The following is a 21602-nucleotide window of genomic DNA, read 5'->3' as shown; positions in this document are numbered from 1 at the left end:
CAAAGGTCACAGAACTAGTTAACCCAGAACTAGTTAATCCTAAACTAGTACTACAATCCAGACCTCCTCTTTTTTTTTACTCATTCCCTTTGCCACCTATTCATTTAATTATCAAATGTTTATTAAGTCTCTCCAATGGAAGTCCAGCGCCAGGCTTCTCATGTCTTATCATAAAACCAAAAATAATAAAATTAAAGCTGTTAGGCATTTGGCACTATATGAAGTATTTTCACTAGCATTCTTTTGTTTATTGGTCCCATAATGTTAGCAAGCACTTAGAGAAAAAAACATAACGTTGACAAATTGTAGTATTCTCAAAAAACATTCTGGGGTCAAGGGGAGAGATGAATTGGCAGAGTATGGAGTTAATTTTTAGGGCAGTAAAAGTACTCTGTATGATAATATTAGATACGTGTCATTATACATTTGCCCACATTCATAGAATGTACAACACTAAGAGTGAATCCTAAGGTAAACTATGGACTTTGTGTGATTATGATGTATTAATGTAGATTTATCCTGTAGCATTCTGTAGAATGATGTTGATAATGGGGGGGATGCTATTCATATGTGGGAACAGAGGGTATATGGGAAATCTTGGTACTTCCCTCTTAATTTTGTTGTAAGCCTAAAAACTGCTCTAAAAAATAAAGTCTTAAAAAAATTCTAAAGAGGTATCTATACTCCCATGTTCACTGAAGCTCTATTCTCAATAGCTAGGACATGGAAACAATCTAAGTGTCCATCAATGGATGAATGAATAAAGAAAATGTGCCATATACGACACCTGAAACTAATATTACACTGTATGTTAACTAACTAGAAGTTAAATAAAATCTTGAGAAGGGGTGCCTGGGTGGCTTAGTTGGTTAAGCATCTGACTCTTGATTTTGGCTCAGGTCAGGATCTCATGGTTTCTGAGATCAAACCCCTAGTTGGGCTCTGTGCTGACAGGACAGAGCCTGTGTGGGATTCTCTCTCGCCTCTCTCTCTGCCCCTCCCTCCCCTCAAAATAAATAAATAAACTTAAAAAAATCTAAGGGAAAAAAAAAGAAAATGTGGCATATACATACAATGGGATATTATCCAGTCTTGTAAAAGAGGGAAATCCTTTAATTTGCTACAGTGTGGATGAAACTGGAAGACATTATGCCAAGTGAAATAAGTCACAGAAGGACAAATACTGCATGATTCCACTTACATGGGGTATCTAAAATAGTTAAACCATAGAAGCAGACAGTAGAATGGTAGTTGCCAGGGGCTGAGATGAGGGGAAGATGAGCAGTTGTGCTTCAGTGGGTATAAAGTTTCAGTTACGCAAGATGAATAAATTCTAGAGAGATCTGCTGTACAACACAGTGCCTATAGTTAACAATATTGCATTGCGCACTTAAAATTTTATGAAGAGAGTAGATTTCATGTTAAGTGTTCTTGCCATACAAAAACAAAACAAAAGGGACACAGGATTTTTTTTGAGCTTTTTATCAAGTTTTTTTTTAATTAAAAAATTTATTTATTTTGAGAGAGAGAGAGAGCAAGCTCAAGTGGGGGAGGGGCAGAGAGAGAGAAGGAGACAGAGAATCCCAAGCAGACTCCATGCTGTCAGTGCAGAGTCTAACTGGTGGCTTGATCACAAGAACTGTGAGATCATGACCTGAGCTGAAACCAAGAGTTGGATGCTTAACTGACTGAGCCACCCAGGTACTCTAAGTTTTTCTAATTTTAATTTCAGTATACTTAACATACAGTGTTATATTAGTTTCAGGTATACAATATAGTAATTCTTTTTTTAATTAACGTTTATTTTTGAGAAAGAGAGAGAAAGAGTGCAAGTGGGGTAGAGGCAGAGAGAGAGAATCTGACACAGGCCCTGGGCTCTAAGCTGTCAGCACAGAGCCCGACATGGCACTTGAACCTACCACCCATGAGATCATGACCTGAGCTGAAGTCGGACACTTAACTGACTGAGCCACCCAGGTGCCCCTCCAATATAGTAATTCTAATTCAATACACTGTTTAGTGCTCATCATGATAAGTGTACTTTTTAAGTCCCATTCCCTATTTCACCCTTCCCTCCACCCACTTCCCCTCTGGTTACCATTAGTTCTCTAAGAGTATGTTTCTTCATTTGTGTGTGTCTCTCTTTTTTCTCTCTTAACTTGTTTTGTTTCTTAAATTCCACATATGAGTGAGATAATATGGTATTTTTCTTTCTCTGATTTATTTTGCTTCGCATTAGCTCCATCCATGTTGTTGCAAATGGCAAGATTTCGTTCTTTTTTATGGCTAAATACTATTCCAGTGTGTGTGTGTGTGTGTGTGTGTGTGTGTGTGTGTGTGTGTATCGCCTCTTCTTTATTCATTCATCTATCAATGGACACTTGAGCTGCATTCATGGGCTGTATCCATATATTGGCTGTTGTCAATATGCTACAATAAACATAGGGATGCATCTATCTTTTTTTTTTAATGTTTGTTCATTTTTGAGAGACAGAGAGAGACAGAGCGTGAGCAGGGGAGGGTCAGAAAGAGAGGAAGACACAGAATCGGAAGCAGGCTTTAGGCTCTGTGCTGACAGCACAGAGTCTGATGCGGAGCTCGAACTCACAAACTGAGATCCTGACCTAAGCAGGAGTCGGACGCTTAACCATCTGAGCCACCCAGGCTCCCCTGATGCATGTATCCTTTTGGATCAGCGTTTTCATTTGTTGGAGGTAAATACCCAGGGTATTTCTACTTAGAACTTAGGGTAGTTCTACTTTTAAATTTGCTAGGAACCTCCATACTCTTTGCCACAGTGATGCATCAGTTTGCATTCCTACCAACAATGCATGAGGGTTCCTTTTTCTCCACATCCTCGTCAACACTTGTTGTTTCTTGTGTGTTTGAGCTTAGCCATTCTGACAGGTATGTGATATCTCATTTCAGTTTTGATTTGCATTTCCCTGATGATGAGTGATGTTGGGCATCTTTAATGTGTCTGTTTGCCATCTAGGTATCTTCTTTAGAGCAATATTTGTTCATGTCTTCTGCCCATTTTTAAGTTGGATTATTTGCCTTTTGGATATTGAGTTATATCAGTTCTTTACGTATTTTGGATACTAACCCTTTATTGAGTATGTCATTTGCAAATATCTTCTCCCATTCAGTACGCTGCCTTCTAGTTTTGTTGATTGTTTCCTTCACTGTGCAGAAACTTTTTTTTTTAATTTTTTTATAACGTTTATTTTTGAGACAGAGAGAGACAGAGCATAGCAGGGGAGGGTCAGAGAGAGAGAGACACAGAATCCGAAGCAGGATCCAGGCTCTGAGCTGTCAGCACAGAGCCCGACGCGGGGCTCGAACTCACGGACCGCGAGATCATGACCTGAGCCGAAGTCGGACGCTTAACCGACTGAGCCACCCAGGTGCCCCTGTGCAGAAACTTTTTGATGTAATCCCTCAATATCATTTCTTTACCAGAAAATGAGTTGGCTAGATGTTACTTAGACAAATTCCTCTGCTCTTAATCTATTACTTAGAGAGATTTTTAAAAATCTAAATGTAAAACAGAATGGAATGATTTGGGCAGAAGGTAAAAGTTTCCTTTAGGGTCTTTCCTAAAAGATTACCAGTTATCTCCCAATATCCATTACCCACTTCTTCAGTCAATAACTCCACCTCCACCCAAAGTTGTAATTAGGCCCAAGATATAAGGTAAAGATGACCAGGTATGGTCATGTGACTAGGTGGATGTCAACAAGATTGGAGTAGAAGTAATATGTGCAACTCTTAGGTCATGACCCTAGAAGGAAGAAGAATAATCTCTTTTCACCCTCCTTTCCCACTGGCTAAAACTCAGGTGTAAGAGCCAGACTTGAGTAACCACTGCAGACCAGGAGATCGGAGCTGCATATTGAAAGGAACAGAGTGACCCTAGGTCGCCAACCTCATGGAACTGCCAATTCATTCCTAGACTAATGCATTAGTCTAGGAATGAACTTCTATTTTATTCAAGCTACTGTGATTTTTCATAGCTTAATGGTTCTGAAGTTCAGCATATATCAGAATCACTTAGAGGGCTTGTTAAAACATAAATTTGTGAGCCCCACCAGAGAGTGTCTGATTCAGTAGTTTTCTGAGGGGGGTGTTGAGGCTAGCATTTCTAACAAATTCTCAGGTGATGCTGACACTGATGGTCTAGGCACCAAATTTCTAGAACCACTGTACTAGGAGGTACTATACTTCCCACTACCTAACTACCCCAACCCTCCATAAACATGCCTCTGGTACCCCCGGAGTCTAATGATATTCTCAACTGCTTTCACCCACATCAGATCACACACTGAACCCTAGATCAGTATTAATTTCTCTACAGCTATCATTGCTAAATCTAAAGAGATTTGTAACATACCAGAAATCACACAAAGAGCTAGAAAACACAGTATATCCAATGGCATCTAAGAGAATCTGTTGGACCTCATAATCTGGATTCTAGAATCTAGATAATTTCAAACTTCTCTTTGTCATAATCCATCATTGTCATGAATTACAACTGGAACTTCAAAAACAAAAATTTTAAATTCCACATTTTGTTTCCTATCAAATTAAATAAGGCTCTGATTTTCAGTAGTTCATCTTCCTACACCAAGCACATCTTGAATAGGATCAGAAGCTACAGAGAGGGTAGAGCATACGAAGCAACAGCCCAGTGATTGAATATGAAAAATGAGAATCCCCAGGGGAGATTCTTAAAGTTGTAAGTGGCAAGAGTGCTCAGCAGACAATACAGGCAGTGACAAGCTGAATGCTTGGGAAACAAAGTATCAAAAGATGCTATAAGAGAATATGCAGGGAAACATTTAGGTGTGTAACTAACATGTAACTCAACCTTCCACCAAGCCACACTGGCCTTTAGAAGAATCTGATGAGAGATATCTCTGAGCTTTTTCCCTGGCAGCATCCCAGGTGACTTGTGAGCTTGCCTCAGCTGTCACTGGTGTCCCCCCACTGCCACCACAGATGCCACTCTCGTACTGCCACCATCAGAGCATCTGACACTGCCAACCCCGTGCTGCTGCCACTCCTTAGGGTTCAGGGGTCACCTCGTTTTAATTAGATACCCCTATGGGTAGCCTGATGCACTTCGTCTCTGAACCCCCCTCTTTAAAGAGCTCAGGATCAGAACTTTCAAGTGAGGTCAGAGAATAATTCAGGAATAAGGTTCGGTACTGCACAGACTCCGGCATATAGGAAGCAGTATGTAACAAATAAATGTTCATTTCCCACTATCTTGCCTCCTACTAACAATTCACTAATACCCCCAAAAGAGCATGCTTCCAGCACTCCCCTACTGCTCGAAGGATACCCTGCCCACCTCGGGAGGTGAGGCAGCCCCGATAGTCTTTTCTCAGCCTTTCTTGTCCCCCCGGTTAGGTTAGTTCTCTCAGAGAATGATTTCGTCTCACCATAAACCTTTCCTTCATAGCTTTTATCAGATATACAACTGGGGACAATAATAGTAACACCGAGCTCACAGGTCTTTTGGTTTTGTTTCAGTTTTTTCTTGGTGATGATTAAATAAGTTAATACAGGAATAGTGCCTGAAATTATGTCTGACACATAGGAAGCCCTCAATAAATATTAGCGATGATTATTATATACATTTATTTGTGTGATCATTTGAAATATGTCTCCTCCACTAGATGTAACTATAGGAAGGCACGGATTGTGTCCATTTTTCGTTTTTTATTGTATCCCATCTGCTTACTCAGTGCCAAGGGACATAACAAACACCCAGCCAATATTTGTTGAAGGAATTCATGAATCACTCATAGCATCTCTTGAGCCAGCCACATAAGTCCCTGTAAAAGTCTTTCCTTACCCCTTCTCCTGGGTGTCTGCTGGGTCTGTATGCAAAGAGGACTTCTTGTTTTGTTAGCTAAGTGTTCTCTGGTTACTATATAAATTAAATCCCTTCATATACACACATGTGCGTGCACACACACACACACACACACGCCACAAGAGCCCCCCCCCCAAAGCATGTAAGTGGATTTTTTTGTATATTTGTTTGTTTTAATAACTTTACTGAGAAATACTTGATAAGCTGCACATATTTAATAGATAAATCTGATGAGTTTGGACATACGCAATCACCTATGAAACCATTACCACAACTGAGGTAATACACATATCCACCACCTACAAATATTTCTTGGGTCCAAAGAAGGCATCTAGATGGAAAACAGACACATTAAAGATGCCCAACATCACTCATCATCAGGGAAATGCAAATCAAAACTGAAATGAGATATCACATCATACCTGTCAGAATAGCTAAGCTCAAACACACAAGAAACAACAAATGTTGACGAGGATGTGGAGAAAAAAGAACACTCATGCATTGTTGGTAGGAATGCAAACTGGTGCATCACTGTGGCAAAGAGTATGGAGGTTTCTAGCAAATTTAAAATTAGAACCACCCTAAGATCTAGTAATCACACTACTGGGTATTTACCTCCAACATATGAAAACATTGATTCAAAAGGATACATGCACCCCTATGTTTATTGCAGCATTATTTACGATAGCCAAGACCATGAGATGAATTGATAAAGAGGTGATACATATACATGTACATGTACGTATATATATGTGTGTATAATCTACAATGGAATAGTTTTTAGCCATATAAAAGAATGAAATCTTGACATTTGCAACAACATGGATGGAACTAGAGAGTATAATGCTAAGCAAAATAAATCAGTCAGAGCCCAAATACCATTTATTTCTCACTCATATGTAGAATTTAAGAAACAAAACAAATGAGCAAAGGAAAGAGAGAGAGAAAGAGAGAGAGAGAAACCAAGAAACAGAGTCTCAACCACAGAGAACAATCTATAACTATAACTTAACTATAAAGATAGCTACCAGAGGGGAGGTGGGTGGGTGGATGGATGAAATAGGTGATGGGGATAAAAGAGTGCAACTATTATGATAAAAGATAAAATTACTTTAAAAAGATTAAAGGTACATACCCAAACACACAAAAAGAAAAAAATGACCTTGAACTTGAGAGTTAAGGAAACTCAGGTTTGAATCCAAGTTCTTCTTAGTAGCTCTCTTTGCTTGGGTTTCTTCATGTATAAAACTGTGACAATAGGTCAGAGTGAAGGTTAGAATAGTATATGTAAAGCTCCTAAATGGTAACTGGAGGTTAACAGGTGCTCAACAATTAGTATCGTTATTATTGTTATTTCTATTTTCCTCTTAAAACTCAGTGAAATAATCCATGTAATTAATTAAAATGCTTAAGATAGCTTTGTATCTTCTACAAATACACTGTAAATAAGGCCACGTGGTTTTTAGTACGCTAATGTAAAGTGTCATACTAAGCTTTCATTTATTCACTTATAAAGGTGTCTGTACCTAGTTAAGTGGATTTTTATCCAAAAAGCCTGATTTCATTTTGGGTATGCTAGGGTATCCCCGCAGTTTTTCAGGGTTTTAAAAGAGCATGGAAATAAGATCTGAACTGTCTCTTGGAGGGGACAAAGTCTTGCCTTTTGCACAAGCTGTCCTTGACTTCATTTCCTGCATCTGTGACAGCTCCTTTTTTTTCAGTCCTGATGCATGGCCCTCCTTATCTACTACGACCTGCAACTTCACAAGTTGAGAGTCTGATCTTCTCTCTCGAAAACCCCCACAGCTCTTTGTCCAGGGCTATGCTACGGAGCACTCGTTGGTCTGCCTTGTGGGGTCCTGTGGCTGGCTGGGCGTGGGATGTCTCCCCACCACACTGTGCACCCTTGGAGTCCTGGAAAGGCCTTACTCTTTGATGTTGTGTGCCATCCGCTTGGTGCTTTGCATATGGCATGAGTTCAATAGTTTTTACTAAACAAATGAGGGTTTCAGCAGGATCTGCATGTAGGAGCAATACAAAAAACACTCTTAAAGCACTACCTCAAAAAAAAAAAATAATAACATTTGTCCGAGAAGCAGACATGTTCTCTATAATTTAGTTAATGGCATTCCGCTACCTTACATAACAATTGATTTCCCAATTCTTGCTAAATGAAAATGTCTTCGTGTATTATCTGACTTTTCAGGGAGTATGTTTTTCTTCCTTATTTTTTTAGTAACCCTGGCACATAGATGGTTTTATAAAAGAAAGTTAATTGACAAAATCACTTGGCACTGAAGTTTCTAAGTTTCTAGAACGGTGTCAGTATGTAATTAGGCTCATTTTGTCAGTGCACAATTAGTATCATGATGGAGCTTAGAAACCGGGTAGTGACACAATTTTATAGATACTTCTGGGCTGGCACCTCTTCTTGCCCTCCTCTTTGCCGAGCACTAGCAATCCTCAGCTTCTTCCCCATCCCTATGGATCTTTCTAGGATTCCATCCCCAGGTTCATGCAAGGGCAGGAGGAGGCTTGGCCTTCTCTCTCATCCCTGAAGCCCTATCTTTTATAACCTTTCTAGTCCACCTGGGGAGAGGTGGCTTAGGAAAATGTGTGGTTAGGAAAGCTGAGAGGGAGAAAGAGATGGAGCCCGTGAGAAAAAGAGCAACAGCTACGTGTTAGGAAGTGGGATGAAGTTGGGAGGGTGGATGGTAAAGACTGGACAAGGGAGGAAGAGAACTTTTGTTAATGGAATACCTATTCTGTGCCAGGGACTGTTATACACAGTACTTCAGTGAGTGCTACGCTTGCATTTCAAGAGTCAGTAAAATTGGACCAAACCTTTTGGAAGCCAGCATAGGTTGTCCATTTAAAAAATTTTTTTTTAATGTTTTGTTATCCATTTTTGAGAAAGAGAGAGAGAGAGAGGCAGGCGTGAGCGGGGGAGGGACAGAAGGACAGGCAGACATAGAATCTGAAGCAGGCTCCAGGCTCTGAGCTGTCAGCACAGAGCCCCATGCGGGGCTGGAACTCATGAACCATGAGATCATGAGCTGAGCTAAAGTTGGACGCTTAACTGACTGAGCCACCCAGGTGCCCCATGGTTGCTCATTTTTGACTTTGCCAAAAAAGGGCCTTAAGAGAACAACTGCTGTATCTCACTACCACAATATAAGAAGGGTGTTTTGACAGCAGAAAAGTCAGAGGTATATTATTTTAGAATAAAGGATAGCTTTTCAAATTGAATACATTTAGCATTATGAAAAGAGTTGTCACATTATCTTTTCTCCCTCTAATTTGGCCATTTTGTTGTAGACTGTTACCATACAATATTTCATTTGTTTACAAGATATTCTAGGAAGTAGAGAGCATCCCTTACTCGTAGCCAGGGGTAAATACCCCTTCCGTATGCTTTGATAGATCACATGTAACAATGCCAAAATATAAACAACATAACTCAGATGTATGAAAAAATGTTAATTGCCCTGTTTGCTATAACTGGTCTCATCTTGCTCTCATTATTCCTAATGATAGAGGAAAACACTTGATCTTGCCAAACAAAAGTGGCTTTTTGGTGGTTTTTAGTTTTAAATTGCCTATTTGGGCAACTGCTCAGTCCTTCAGGAGTCTCTCCTTTTCTCCTCTCTTTTCTCCTTTTCAAGATGACATCTGGGTACTGGGAGAGCTTATGTGTCCTCCTGGCCTAGTCGCCTCCCATTGAGGTGTCTCTTGGCCTTGGCCTCTGTCCTAGTGTATCTGCCTTGGTGTGGTTTGGACTCCTGGCCACTGATCTGCTGCACTGCTGAGACACAGCTGCTCTTGCTCCCATCCTTTGGGCATCATGCTGGCTCCTGCTACTGAGGACTGAGGTCTTTGTTTTTGCATCCCATCACAAGGTCTGAATACTTGGGTCTCCTTGTATATAAAGTCTCCAACTCCAGACTTTATTGGGGTCATTGGTTCTCTCAGTCCTTCCATATCCCCAGCCTTCTTGTGGGACCTGGGAATGCTCTCCTGATTTCTCCACAGTCATGTGCAGGATCCTGTGAGTTTGCCCTCAGGTCCATTAACTTTGGCCCCCGCTCTCAGCCATTGCTTCGTCTCTGCGCACACATCACGTTGCATGCCCTCCCAAATGCAAGACTCTTCTGAGAGATTTATAGTCTCTCCAGACCATGGATTTCCAAAAAAAATTTTTTTATCAGAGGCTACACTAAGAAATATATTTTATATCTAGGTACAGTGCATATATAGTACACACACACACACACACACACACACACACACATATATATATATGCAAGAGAAATATAAATTTCCCCAAATTATATTTATCCTCACTACTTATGGATGCACTCTGATATCTTCTAATCTAGGCTACTCTAAGTCATTTAAAAACATGCTGATCCAATCCATTAGACTGATTTATTTATGCACCAGTGGGCCACTTTCTGAGGATACGCCCTAGGAAATGAAACATTAGCTCCCAAATCATCAGATTCTTCCCCAGCTCATACAGGATGTTTTGAAGCTTCCATCCCCAAGTTCATCACAGGGTAGGAGACGGAGATAAAGATGTTTGATATTCTTTCTTATCTCTTAAGTCATGTCCTTTATCCTTTCTAGTCTAGGGTTTATTTTAAAGTCAGTTCTGTATACTTTGGTTCTTATGTATAGTCAGTTAAGAAAAACCTGTTAACTCTGATAAGCCTGATTTTTAAGAATATTGTCTCCTTATCTCACCATGTCTTTAAAAAAAGAGTTAAAAAAAACAAATATTTTTCATCTCATGGTTTCTGTGGGTCAGGAATTTGGAGGCACCATGGAAGATGGCTGGTTGTGGCTCAGGGTCTCTTATGAGGTTGCAGACAAGATGTCATCTGAAAGCTTGACTAGGGCTGAAGAACCTGCTTCCAAGATTGCTTACTCACCTGGTTGTTGGCAGGAGAACTCAATTCCTCCCCATGTGAACTTCTTCATAGGGCTGATTAAAGATCTTCATGATGTGACAGCTGGCTTCCCCTCCAGGGGGTGATCCAAAAGCAAGGAAGAAGGAAGCTGCATTGCCTTTTATGACTTAGTCTCAGAGGCCACACACCATCCCTTCTGTCTTATTCTATCCATTAGAAGCAAACACTAAAACTAAAATGTAAGGGGAGGGGAATTAGGCCCCACTTATTTAATTAATTTATTTATTGACTTTATTTTATTTTATTTTTTAATTTTTGGATTACCAGGGTATTGTTAGAAGTTTTTTTAAAAAAAATATAATTTATTGTCCAGTGAGCTAACATAGAGTATACAGTGTGCTCTTGGCTTTGGGAGTAGATTGCCACAATTCATCACTTACATACAAGACCCAGTGCTCATTGCAACAAGTGCCCTTCTCAATGCCCATCACCCATTTTCCCCTCCACCACACCAACCTTCAGTTTATTCTCTGTATTTAAGAGGCTCTTACAGTTTGACTCCCTCTCAGTTTATAAGGGAGTGTCAAATAATTCATATACATATTTTAAACCTCCACAGTAACTTGTGTATCTTTTCGGATAATTATTAGCACAAGGCAGTATACGCTATGCGCTGAGTGGTGTAAATGGTGAGTTTTATGGGAGAACCCAGAATGCATGAACAATCATTGTTTTCTTGTGCAATCAGGGTAGGTTGCACAGAGAAGATGAATCTTGAATTGAATGGTGAAGAATAAGGCCAGAAAACTAGAGAGAAACAGGCAGGGATTCCAGTTGGTATAAACAAAATGAGTAAAGTTGTGGAGGAAGGTTCGAGAGCCCTGAGAGTAATCCATATTACTCACTCTGGTTTCCCATCCACCATGGTGGACTCTTAACAGCAATTCACACTCCTGACATCCAACACTCTCTTTAACAAAGCTTGACTGTCCTATGTCTCATGACTTCTGGGCTGCTTTCTGAAGAACAAGAGGCAGTTATGTAGGTGGATCTGGGCTTAAGCATTAATGTATTCACTCCATCCACATAATAGAAACACACTTTTAAAAAGTGTGTATAATTCAACAGTGTTCTAAATAGGGATACACTTGGGCCTTTATCAGAAATATGATTTGTAAGTATTTTCTGCCCATCTGGAGCTATCTTGCTATTCCCTTAAGAGTATCTTTTGAAAAACCAGAAGTTCTTAATAAAATATAATTAATCAGTTTTCTTCTTTTATGGATCATGGATTTTGTGTTATATCTAAGAAATTATTCCTACTCTAAGGTCACAAAGATTTTCACCTATGTTTTCTTTTATAAGTTTAGAAGTCACTGTTTTAGAAGTCTCAGGCTTTGTACCTTGATTGAAAATTAATTGAACACATGTGTGTGGGTTTCTTTTGGGACTATTTTGTTCCATTAATCGTTTGTTTCTTGTGGCCAATATCACACTTTTTTTGGCTATTGTAGCTCTGTAATAGGTCTTGAACTCAGGTAGTGAAAGTCTTCTAATTTTTTTCTATTTCATATTTTTTTTGGGTCAAATTGTCAGGTGTTGGGGTGGTCAGCAAGGAAAACAAGCAAAACTGAAAGTTACAATCAAGTCTTTATTCACTTACTGTGATAGTGTAGGCAGGAGGCCCAAATGGAAAGTGCTGGCTCCTTCTGTTCCATTTTTCCCCCATGGAATAACATTGGGTGCAAGGATCAATCATATGACTGCAGAAAAAGTGGGTGAAACTGTCTCTCTGCTGAAGAGCATTGGACAGAAGTCTCTTATATGGAAGGTAAGGTAGGGTATGGAGAGAGAAACCTCTCAAGGAGGCTTCCAAATGAAGATGCCTGGGCTAGAAAAACAGTTATGATTATAAGCATGGCTGGTGTGGGGTGGGTCCTAAGTCCTTGACTGCAATTCCCTCCAGGAGACTGCAATTCATTGCCTGTGCACCAAGTTTGGTGTGAGGACGGCAGTTTTCCCTTATGAGGCCTGTCAGGAAAAGCTTTTGTAATTGCCTGTTGTTAGCCCTAAAAGATGACATGTAGGATTATGGCCTGGAGCTGGACTCCTCAATTTTTGCTACTATAGGTCCTCTATCTTTGCACTTGAGTTTTAGAATTGGCTTGCCAATTTCTAGAAAAATATCTGTTGAGATTTTCATTGGGATTTCATTGAATCTATACATCAATTTTAGGAGAAGTGGCATCTTAACAATATTGAGATGTTGAATCTTCTGATCCATGAACATGGTATATCTCTGTATTCATTTAGATCTTTAAATATTTCTCTTAGCAGTGTTTTGCGGTTTTTGGCATAAAGGTCTAACACATCTTTAGTTAGGTTTATCTCTAGATACTTACTATTTTTTGAATGCTACTTTAAATGGTGTTTTTAAAATTTCCATTTCCATTTTTTCTTCACATAGTAATACAATAAATTTTTGTGGATAGGTCTTGTATCCTGAAGTGTTGCTAACAACATATTAGTTCTAGCAGTTTTTCTGTAGAAGCCATAACATTCAACTAAACTATAATGAATTGGTTTAATGGCAGGCAGCAGACAACGACACAGATATTACAGGCTGAAGAGTTGGCGTTCCTTTTTATGCTGCCATAAACATTTGATAAAACTGTCAACTCAATACCTTGGAAGGCAGACCACATGCTCTTTGAATCTGTAACTTTAGGGAAAATGGTGAGAAGGATGATTCTCCGACCAATGAGAGAGTATTGGCTATTGCCTGCCTCCTTCAGCAAAGTCCTTTGAGAAAGATGGACTCAGGTAGATGCTAGCCATTTTGTTAACAGAGATGAAAGGAAACAAAACTCTGCTAGGACTGGAATTCTCTGTCTGTAGCCTGCAATACAAATTGACTGAGGGTGGTTATTTAGGGCCTTCTAGTTTTGATTAAGCCAAAAGCTATTATACTCCCAATAGCAGAAGATAAAACTGCAACCCAAAGCCCTTCTCAAGGGCCATTAGCAAAGTGTTGTCTGCCAGATGATGGAAGCCAAGCATGGGAGGCAAGCGGTGAAGATCATATTAAGGGGATTGCCTTTCCAACCAAACCTGCTGTTTTTGCTGGCTACAAGGGCACTGTAATTAAGTTAATAGATACAGGATAGATGGGACAAACAGAGCCTAGTAAATAAAAATGAAGAGTAATTAGGCATAAGAAATATGACTAGCTGAGATCTTTAGCTGTGGTTATTTGTACAAGGAATTGTAAAAGGAATAAACCAGAAATATATCCTGTATTTTTTCAAATGGAATTGACAAAAAAGCTACAAGTCTAGCTTGCTGAAACCTGTGTATATTTGACCCTGAAGTAATGCATAGTCCCTAAAAACTGCACCAGTAAGAAACCGCACCAGTAAGAAACTGCACCAGTAAGAAACCTCCAAAAAGATGTGTAGCCCCCTAGGAGGGCATACTTTTCAATATACCCTTTAAATGCAATCACGGAGGATCATGAATAAGAACCTCCCAGAGGTAAAGCCAGTAACTTCAAATGCAACAAGCAGGAGAGTTCCTTCTGGAAAGCAGAAATGGGGTCTAAGAATTTACTTGACTTCTTGGGCAGTCTTTGAAGTTTCCCTTTTGCCACATTTTGGTAGGCTGCAGACCAGTGATTACTTTTTCCACGACCATTTTTTTTTTCCCCAAATAGTTTTCCATATTCCTACCTCACCAGGTGTGTGAGGGACGATGTGGGAGTGGGGAGCAGATACCTCATCTTTTAGCAAATAGATCACTGTGTCATAAGGAATTACATCCAAACTTGTAAAGGACTTTACATCATCTCCAGATCATGGACTTAGAGCTGGATTCAAATACTGTTGGAACTTAGGCTTTTCTCCCTTTGGAATACGGTGTGTTCTATGTTAGAAGAGGGGCATATACAAATATTTAGATGGCCAGAAAAGTGGACTGTGATGGAGTTGTCCGCCAATGTACATTCTCACCTTCTTCCTTTATTACTAGAACTGCTAATTATTAGCGGTATCCATGATTGCCCAGCTAGAGAATTTTATTTCCCACCTTCCAGTTATATGTGGCCATGTCTTAAATCAGGTCAATGGAATAAGTAGAAACAAGTGCTACTTCTGGGACACATCCCCAGGACTACTGAGATGTACACCTCTTTCCTTTTTGCTGGGTTAAGATACAGATATGACAGGGGCGCCTGGCTCAGTCAGTTAAGCATCTTGACTTTTGCTCAGGTCATAATCATCACGGTTCGTGAGTTCAAGTCCTGCATTGGGCTCTGTGCTGACATCTCAGAGCCTGAAGCCTCTTTGGATTCTGTCTGTCTCTCTCTTTGCCCCTCCCACACTCACACTCGGTCTCTTGAAAATAAATGTTTTTTTAAAAAAAGATACATATATAATGGGGGTGCCTGAGTGGCTAAGTGTCCGACTTTGGCTCAAGTCATGATCTCAAGGGTCCGTGAGTTCAAGCCCCACACTTGGCTCTGTGCTGACAGCTCAGAGCCTGGAGCCTGCTTCAGATTCTGTGTCTTCCTCTGTCCCTCCCCCATTTGTGCACTCTCTCTCAAAAATAAACATTAAAAAAAAAAAGATATGATGGAGATTATGTAGGAGGATAGCAGCACTGCCCTACTAGTCCTGGACCACTTACCTCTGGACCAGTATGTGACAGAAAAACCCTAAAACTGTTGTCTTGTTTCAGACCCATAAATACACAGAACTGATGGTTTTGAGGGGAAGCAGGTGGGGATGGGTAAAATGGGTAAAGGGGAGTGGGAGATATAGGCTTCTAGGTATGGAATGAATAAGTCACAACATGGGGAATATAGTCAATGGTATTGTCATAACATTGTATGGTGACAGATGATAACTACATTTGTGATGAGAATAACTATAGATTTGTTTAATCACTAGATTGTAGATCTGAAATGAATGTAATATTGTGTCAACTATGCTTTAATTAAAAAACCTATCTTATTTCAGATACAATATTTTCAGGTCTCTGTTAAAGCAACCTAATCTATATCCCAACTAAAACCTAGGCCTAGATTTGGGATAGAGTATTAAGTATTCTTGTCTCCAAGGGTCAAGGCAGAGCTGTTCTTAAACAAATGGGAAATAAACTTTTGTTAATCTAAATCAGGATTTTGGCCCAATTAAACCAATACTAACCACTGGGCACTAATGTAAGCTAATTCAGTATGAGATAGAAGAAAATACATGGTCCTGTCAGTACTTAACTACTAGTTACTTACTAGATTGTATGTAAAAGAGAAATAAACTTCTATTTTGTTTAAACTGCTGTATTTTGAGTCTTTGTCTTATCAAAAAGGATGCTTAGGCTGCAGCCTAAGAACATACATGGTTAGAATTGTTGGAAAACCAGTGCATAATCACACACACACACACAAAAACAAAAACAAATTAAAGCAGTGTGTGCCCAACATGGACAAAAAAAAAAAAAGTGTGGAGCTCAGAAGGGATTATGAAGAAAAGGAAGTCCTGGTGGTGAAAATGGCATCACTGAAGGCAGGAATTTTTAATTTTCTCCTCCAACCAACCAACCAACCAACCAACCTCCCTGCGTGTAACTTTTCTTGCAACTATTCTGGTAAATGAGATAAGAAGCCCCTGCTTTATGGGAGGGAGAAAGCTTTGAAATAAATCAAGGTATTTTTCCTTTAAAAATATTTTTTTGTAATTTAAGTATCAGGCATTGGAACACTTGAGAACACTGTAACAATACAGACCATTTTAAGAAAGTGACAATCAGCAGACCATTACCTTGAACAACAACAAATCTACAATCATTAAATTTTTTTCTAGTCTTTCCTTTGCGGGTATAACAAGTGGAAGTATATGCATTTTTGTATGTACTACGTAGTACATATACACATACTGTAGCTATGTAGTGCTTTTTAACTTAACATTATGTAAGTACTTTGCAACATGAAAAACTCTTCAGTTCTTGGTTTATTTCTAATGTTTAATTTCATACAATCAACCACAAGACATAAAAACAGAAACTCAGTATGTATTAAAAGGCAATAATTGAAAAAATATTTCCTCTGACAGAAAAGTGATCTTAATTTTTCAAGTGCTTAGCAGTGACCAAACATGGAAGGGATTACCTTGGAGTGTTTTCAGGAGGCCTGTAGAAACTACTTTGTATAATCTCATAGGATAAACAAAAGTAAAAACTGAGGCAAATTGCCCAGACGAAATCTAAATTACAAACTAAAGAATTTAAGCTTAATGTTACATGTCTGACTTTATTCTACAACACTGTAGGGCCAGTTCTCCTGTCCTTGTTTCAGTCCAGACCACATTAAAACAAAAAGGTAACTCACTCACAGGGGAGGTCAAGTCAAAGCCTTCTCATTTCTGTGAGTGCTAATCTGCAAGTTCCTTCCCTCGTGAGACTATCTGCCCATTCTGGCAGAACATTTGTGTGAAACCAAAATTTCACATATGGAACTCCCAAGTCACCCATCTGGCTTCACCCACCTTATTTTTTGGGTTGAAAATTTGTCAAAGAAACAAATGTTATCTCCCACGATTTGAGAAACAAGAATGATCCAACAGCAGCATTAAATTCACACAAACTGCGTTAATGGTGGTATTAGCGCCGAGCTTCTCTATTTTCTTCCTCGCAAAATGGGCTTATCACTGTATATGTATGTGTGTATATACATAAAACATTATTTTGAATTATCTTCCCTGTAGAAGCTCGGTAGCTTTTTGAAAGTTGTGCTTAGTTTTTATTTTGGATCCTCATCTTTTTGATAATTTACCATTACAATGGCTCCAGTGGAAATACACATACGTCCTCGTTGCCTGTAAAGTAGGTCGTCTTATGCCTTATTGGGCATACTGAACAACTGCTAAGGTTTTTAAGGAGGGAACGAACTTTAAAATCAAAGGCTAGGCATTATTTGTTTTTGACCTCTGCCGCTTCACGTACTTCGTATCTCAATTAGTACATGTGTTCTCTCCCTGGGAAGTTTGTACTGAAGCCGAAGCCGAACCAGAAACACTAGCTGATGGCCTCCTAGGACCAGGCCCCCCGCAGACGCCTACCCCACCCCCTACCCCCGGGCGGAACACGCCCTCAGTTACAGCCCTTCGGCCAGAGCCTTAGGTAACCTTGATTCCGGGTCGGCAGCGGCCACAGCCCGCAGCGCAAGCGGCCTCGGCGGACCCCCTGCCTGCAGCGCGGCTCAGTGCACGCCGGTCCCACTGCCGGGCGCCAGCCGCCCACTCCGCAGCAGCCGCTCCGCTCTCGACCGCGCCGTTCCGCCCGTCGGCCAGCGGCCCGCCCATGCTCTTGGCCACCAGGAGAGCTAGCCAGCTTTTCCACAGCCTCTTTCCTGTCCCGAGAATGGGCGACTCCGCCTCTAAGATCGTCAGCCCCCAGGAGGCATTGCCGGGCCGGAAGGAGCCGATCCCCGTCGCGGGTAAGGACTCAGGCACGCGCAGAAAGCACGGTCTTCGTCGCTGCGCATGCGCGTCAGCGCCCTGTGGCTGCGCGTCCTCCGCCCTCCCGGAAGAGAGCGGAGGGCCGGCTTCGGGCGGATTAGCTAGGTTGGGGTCTGCGCAAGCGCGAAGAGGCTTCGCTAGGGGAGGGGGGGGCGGAGGGGTCTTCGGTCCTCTTTCTTTGTTTGGCTTCTCACTCTCTTAAACAGCATGTAGCACGTTGATGGAATCTAGTATGTTGGTAAAACTCACCTAGAGTGCAAATACCCCGGTGGCTCCCAACTTTGGGTAGGAAAAGCGCTGACCCGATTTCCGATCTTGCTCACAGGTGCGTGTGCCCTCAGTGCCGGCTTCTGTGCCTCCTCTTTTGTGCACGGTTCGCTGGAATAGTGGCCACTTGCAGCGATGGTGCCGTGTTGTCACTAGAAGCAATGGAATGATACAGAACAATGAAAATTGCAGTTTTGAAATTGTATCTCAGTCCACTGTACTGGTTGCAAGAATTACCCTCGGGCTTCTGTTATTCTCCATGACTGCCTGGTTTCTCCTAATTGGCGGGAGCTGCCCCTAGCCCCGTCCTCGCGGGTCTGCCCGTGTTTGAGTCAGTAGTGCGGAGGTGTCCGCTTTAGAGCTGTGCCTTACAAAGTTAAACATTTTCCAGTCTCATACCAATACTTTTGGAAAATACAGTAAGAAGAAAAAAGTCAGAAAAATGCTTGGGTGCCCAGTAATATTAAACTACTCTAAAGGTTCTTTTCGTAAAGCTTAAGCCTCATTTTCTGTTGCAGAAGGGGACCATACTTTAAGTAGAATTACCTTGGTGCAGTGCTTCTCAGAGTGTGGCCCTGGCAATTTGTACTTTAAACAAACACGTCATAGTTTGTAAACCACTGTCTTAAGAGTTGTTGAAGGATTAAAGGGTGATTAGTCCTCTACATATGGCTCAATGACAAGATAAATCCTGCATTTAAAAATTTTTAGGAATTCTGTTTTTCTTTTCCTTAAAGAATTATTGGGTATATATAGGAGGAGGTCACAGTGAGGCTCTGCGTATAGTACACACTAATCAGTATGAGAGGGGGAGAGGTAGAGTTTTTTTGGATTTGAGGCAGTTTGGAAACTGACACTGTGTGACTTGTTTCTACATCTACATTAGCAGTTCTACTTCTTAGGCTTCCCTCACTTCAACCCCAACTCATAGCCAGCCCTAAAAATTTGTTTGTTTTTTGGCTCAGAGAATTAATTTTAAACTTTTATTTAAAAAATAATATTTTTTACAATTTACAATTTTTTTACAATTTTATTTTTAAAAATAAATTATAATTTTTTTTACAAACCAGTATTCATAAATGGATACTTAAAGGCAGTGCTTTTTCAATGTTGCATATCCTCAGCTTGTCCTGAACTTACTCTTTACACACTATGGGTGTTTTGGTATGCCCTCTCAGAAATCTAAAAAACAAACAAATGAACACAAACATCTTGTTCAGAGCTCCAAACTGGTTCAAGATTAGCTTTGACCAAAATTTAGTTCTGCTTAATCTTAACCAAAGTGTTCCCAATCAATTACCTGGTACATAAATGACACTTTTGGTAAAAGATTAACCAACATGACGGAAATGAGCCAATGATTTATTTGTCATATCCACCTAATAAATCTAACAGAAAACCTCAGGGCCTGGTTCTGTTCCAGGCTCTTCCATCTTGTCTTTTTATATAATCATGCATATACCTCTGTATCTAGACCAGTGAACTGCTTTTTTTGGGTGTAGGGCTAAGGCTACAATGCCTATGTATATGCAGTGCATATGTCCTTATTGCTTTGCTGTTGTAACTCTTTCCCCCGCCTAATATTTCAGTTTTAGATTGCAGCCGGTCCAATCCCCACTTCTTGTACAACTCCTGCTTTGACAGATTGTTGAAGGTTCTCGGACTGGCCCCAGAAATGGGCAGGATAGTATTACCTCCTTGGTAGGTTTTGGTGGCTGTAAGCTTGAAGCTTATGGATTTAATAATATTGTTTTGAAAGTCAAATTCATCTCTGCCCCAGCCTCCAATCTGTTTAACAGCCCTTCACTTCTCTTTGTTGTTTCTGTGTCTGTTATTTGTGCCCTGACTCTCAAAATTTCTGTGATAAAAGCATCACCTTTTGATTTTAGAAGATAAGTCTTATTTAGTGTCTTTGGTTCAGCTTAGTACTAGGTTCTGTCTTTGTGCACTATTACCAAATATTTTTCGTGTGAAGAGTTACATCTTAGCCTTGATCCTACCTTTTTTTGATATTCGTAGGGAAACTTAACACTTTTTTTTTTTTTAATAAACTGTGGCCTAATAGTAGATTTCTACTTTGCAAGAAGGTTAAGATTCAATCCTTCAAACTTCTTTAATGCTTAGTTTCTCCCAGGCGACCTGTAGTGGATCAAAACATGAGTCGTCCTATTTTGGGTGATTGGTTACAACTAAACTTGGACTGGACTGCCTCATTTGAAGCACACTCTGTTCAGATTAGTGGTGGGTCCTGGACAGCACTGGCTGGCTGGCAGGGCATGTGAGCAGTTTGCCTGATCTTCTATGTGGAGGCAGTCTCTCTCTGTTTTAGTGCCTGACTAGACAGCAATACTCAGAGAACTTTGGGGAAAACTGGAATTCATGCTTGTTGAACTGAAATGGTGGGCAATTAATTGCTAGAGACAGGCAGAGGTGGAAGGCTTATAATTAAAACCTCAGAGTGTCTCCTATGTTGTTAAAATGTGAATTTATTATAGTTAGAACTAATCTTATTTCCAGTGAATTAATTACTCTAAAAGCCCAGTTTTTTTTTTTTTTTAATGGCACTTTGTTTTTGGTTTGTTTTGCCTATTGGAGATATTGCTAATCTGTTTTTTTGATCAGATGTTTGGGATTTGGCGATATCATTCAGGATAACGTTGACAGCTCCTGTGTGATCTCTACTTTCTTGCCTTTATATTCTTAGTGTTCACTAGGTGAACACTGTTCTATAGTCTTCACTATATTACTGTGGTTTTTTTTGGAGAGAGGAAGAGATGTAGAACACCTGCCCATGGTGTCCTCTTTTAAGAACTTTAAATATAAATAGAAAAACAGTAGAACAATATGAGTAGTCCAAAAGGCGCCTCTTTGAAAAACAGTTGAACTATGACAATGAAATTTATGAGCTGTAGCTGTCTAATAAAGAAAAAAGGGAGAAAGTACAGATATACAAAATTAACAACTGAAAGGGGGGAGTAATAGAAATTGAAAATTTAAAGACTCATGAGAGACCATTTGTTTAACTCT

At 40.2% G+C, this 21602-nt stretch overlaps 1 protein-coding gene across 2 annotated transcripts in view; it reads left to right on the top strand.

Moving 5' to 3' along the window:
• Window positions 1–17778: 17778 nt before the first annotated feature.
• The window catches only part of MSRA (methionine sulfoxide reductase A), a 453971-nt gene continuing 450147 nt past the window's right edge, over window positions 17779–21602 (top strand). For both annotated transcript variants that reach the window (XM_047091960.1, XM_047091958.1), the window contains exon 1: window positions 17779–18286. In XM_047091960.1, coding sequence (XP_046947916.1) covers window positions 18151–18286 — 136 coding nt within the window. In that variant the 5' untranslated portion in view covers window positions 17779–18150. The remainder of the gene's footprint in view (window positions 18287–21602) is intronic.

The sequence above is a fragment of the Lynx rufus genome, unplaced genomic scaffold, assembly GCF_022079265.1.
Source record: "Lynx rufus isolate CCGP_SWC_20201006 ecotype Redwood Valley unplaced genomic scaffold, mLynRuf1.p SCAF_3, whole genome shotgun sequence".
Taxonomy (NCBI): domain Eukaryota; kingdom Metazoa; phylum Chordata; class Mammalia; order Carnivora; family Felidae; genus Lynx; species Lynx rufus.
This window is presented reverse-complemented; position numbering and strand designations above follow the sequence as displayed.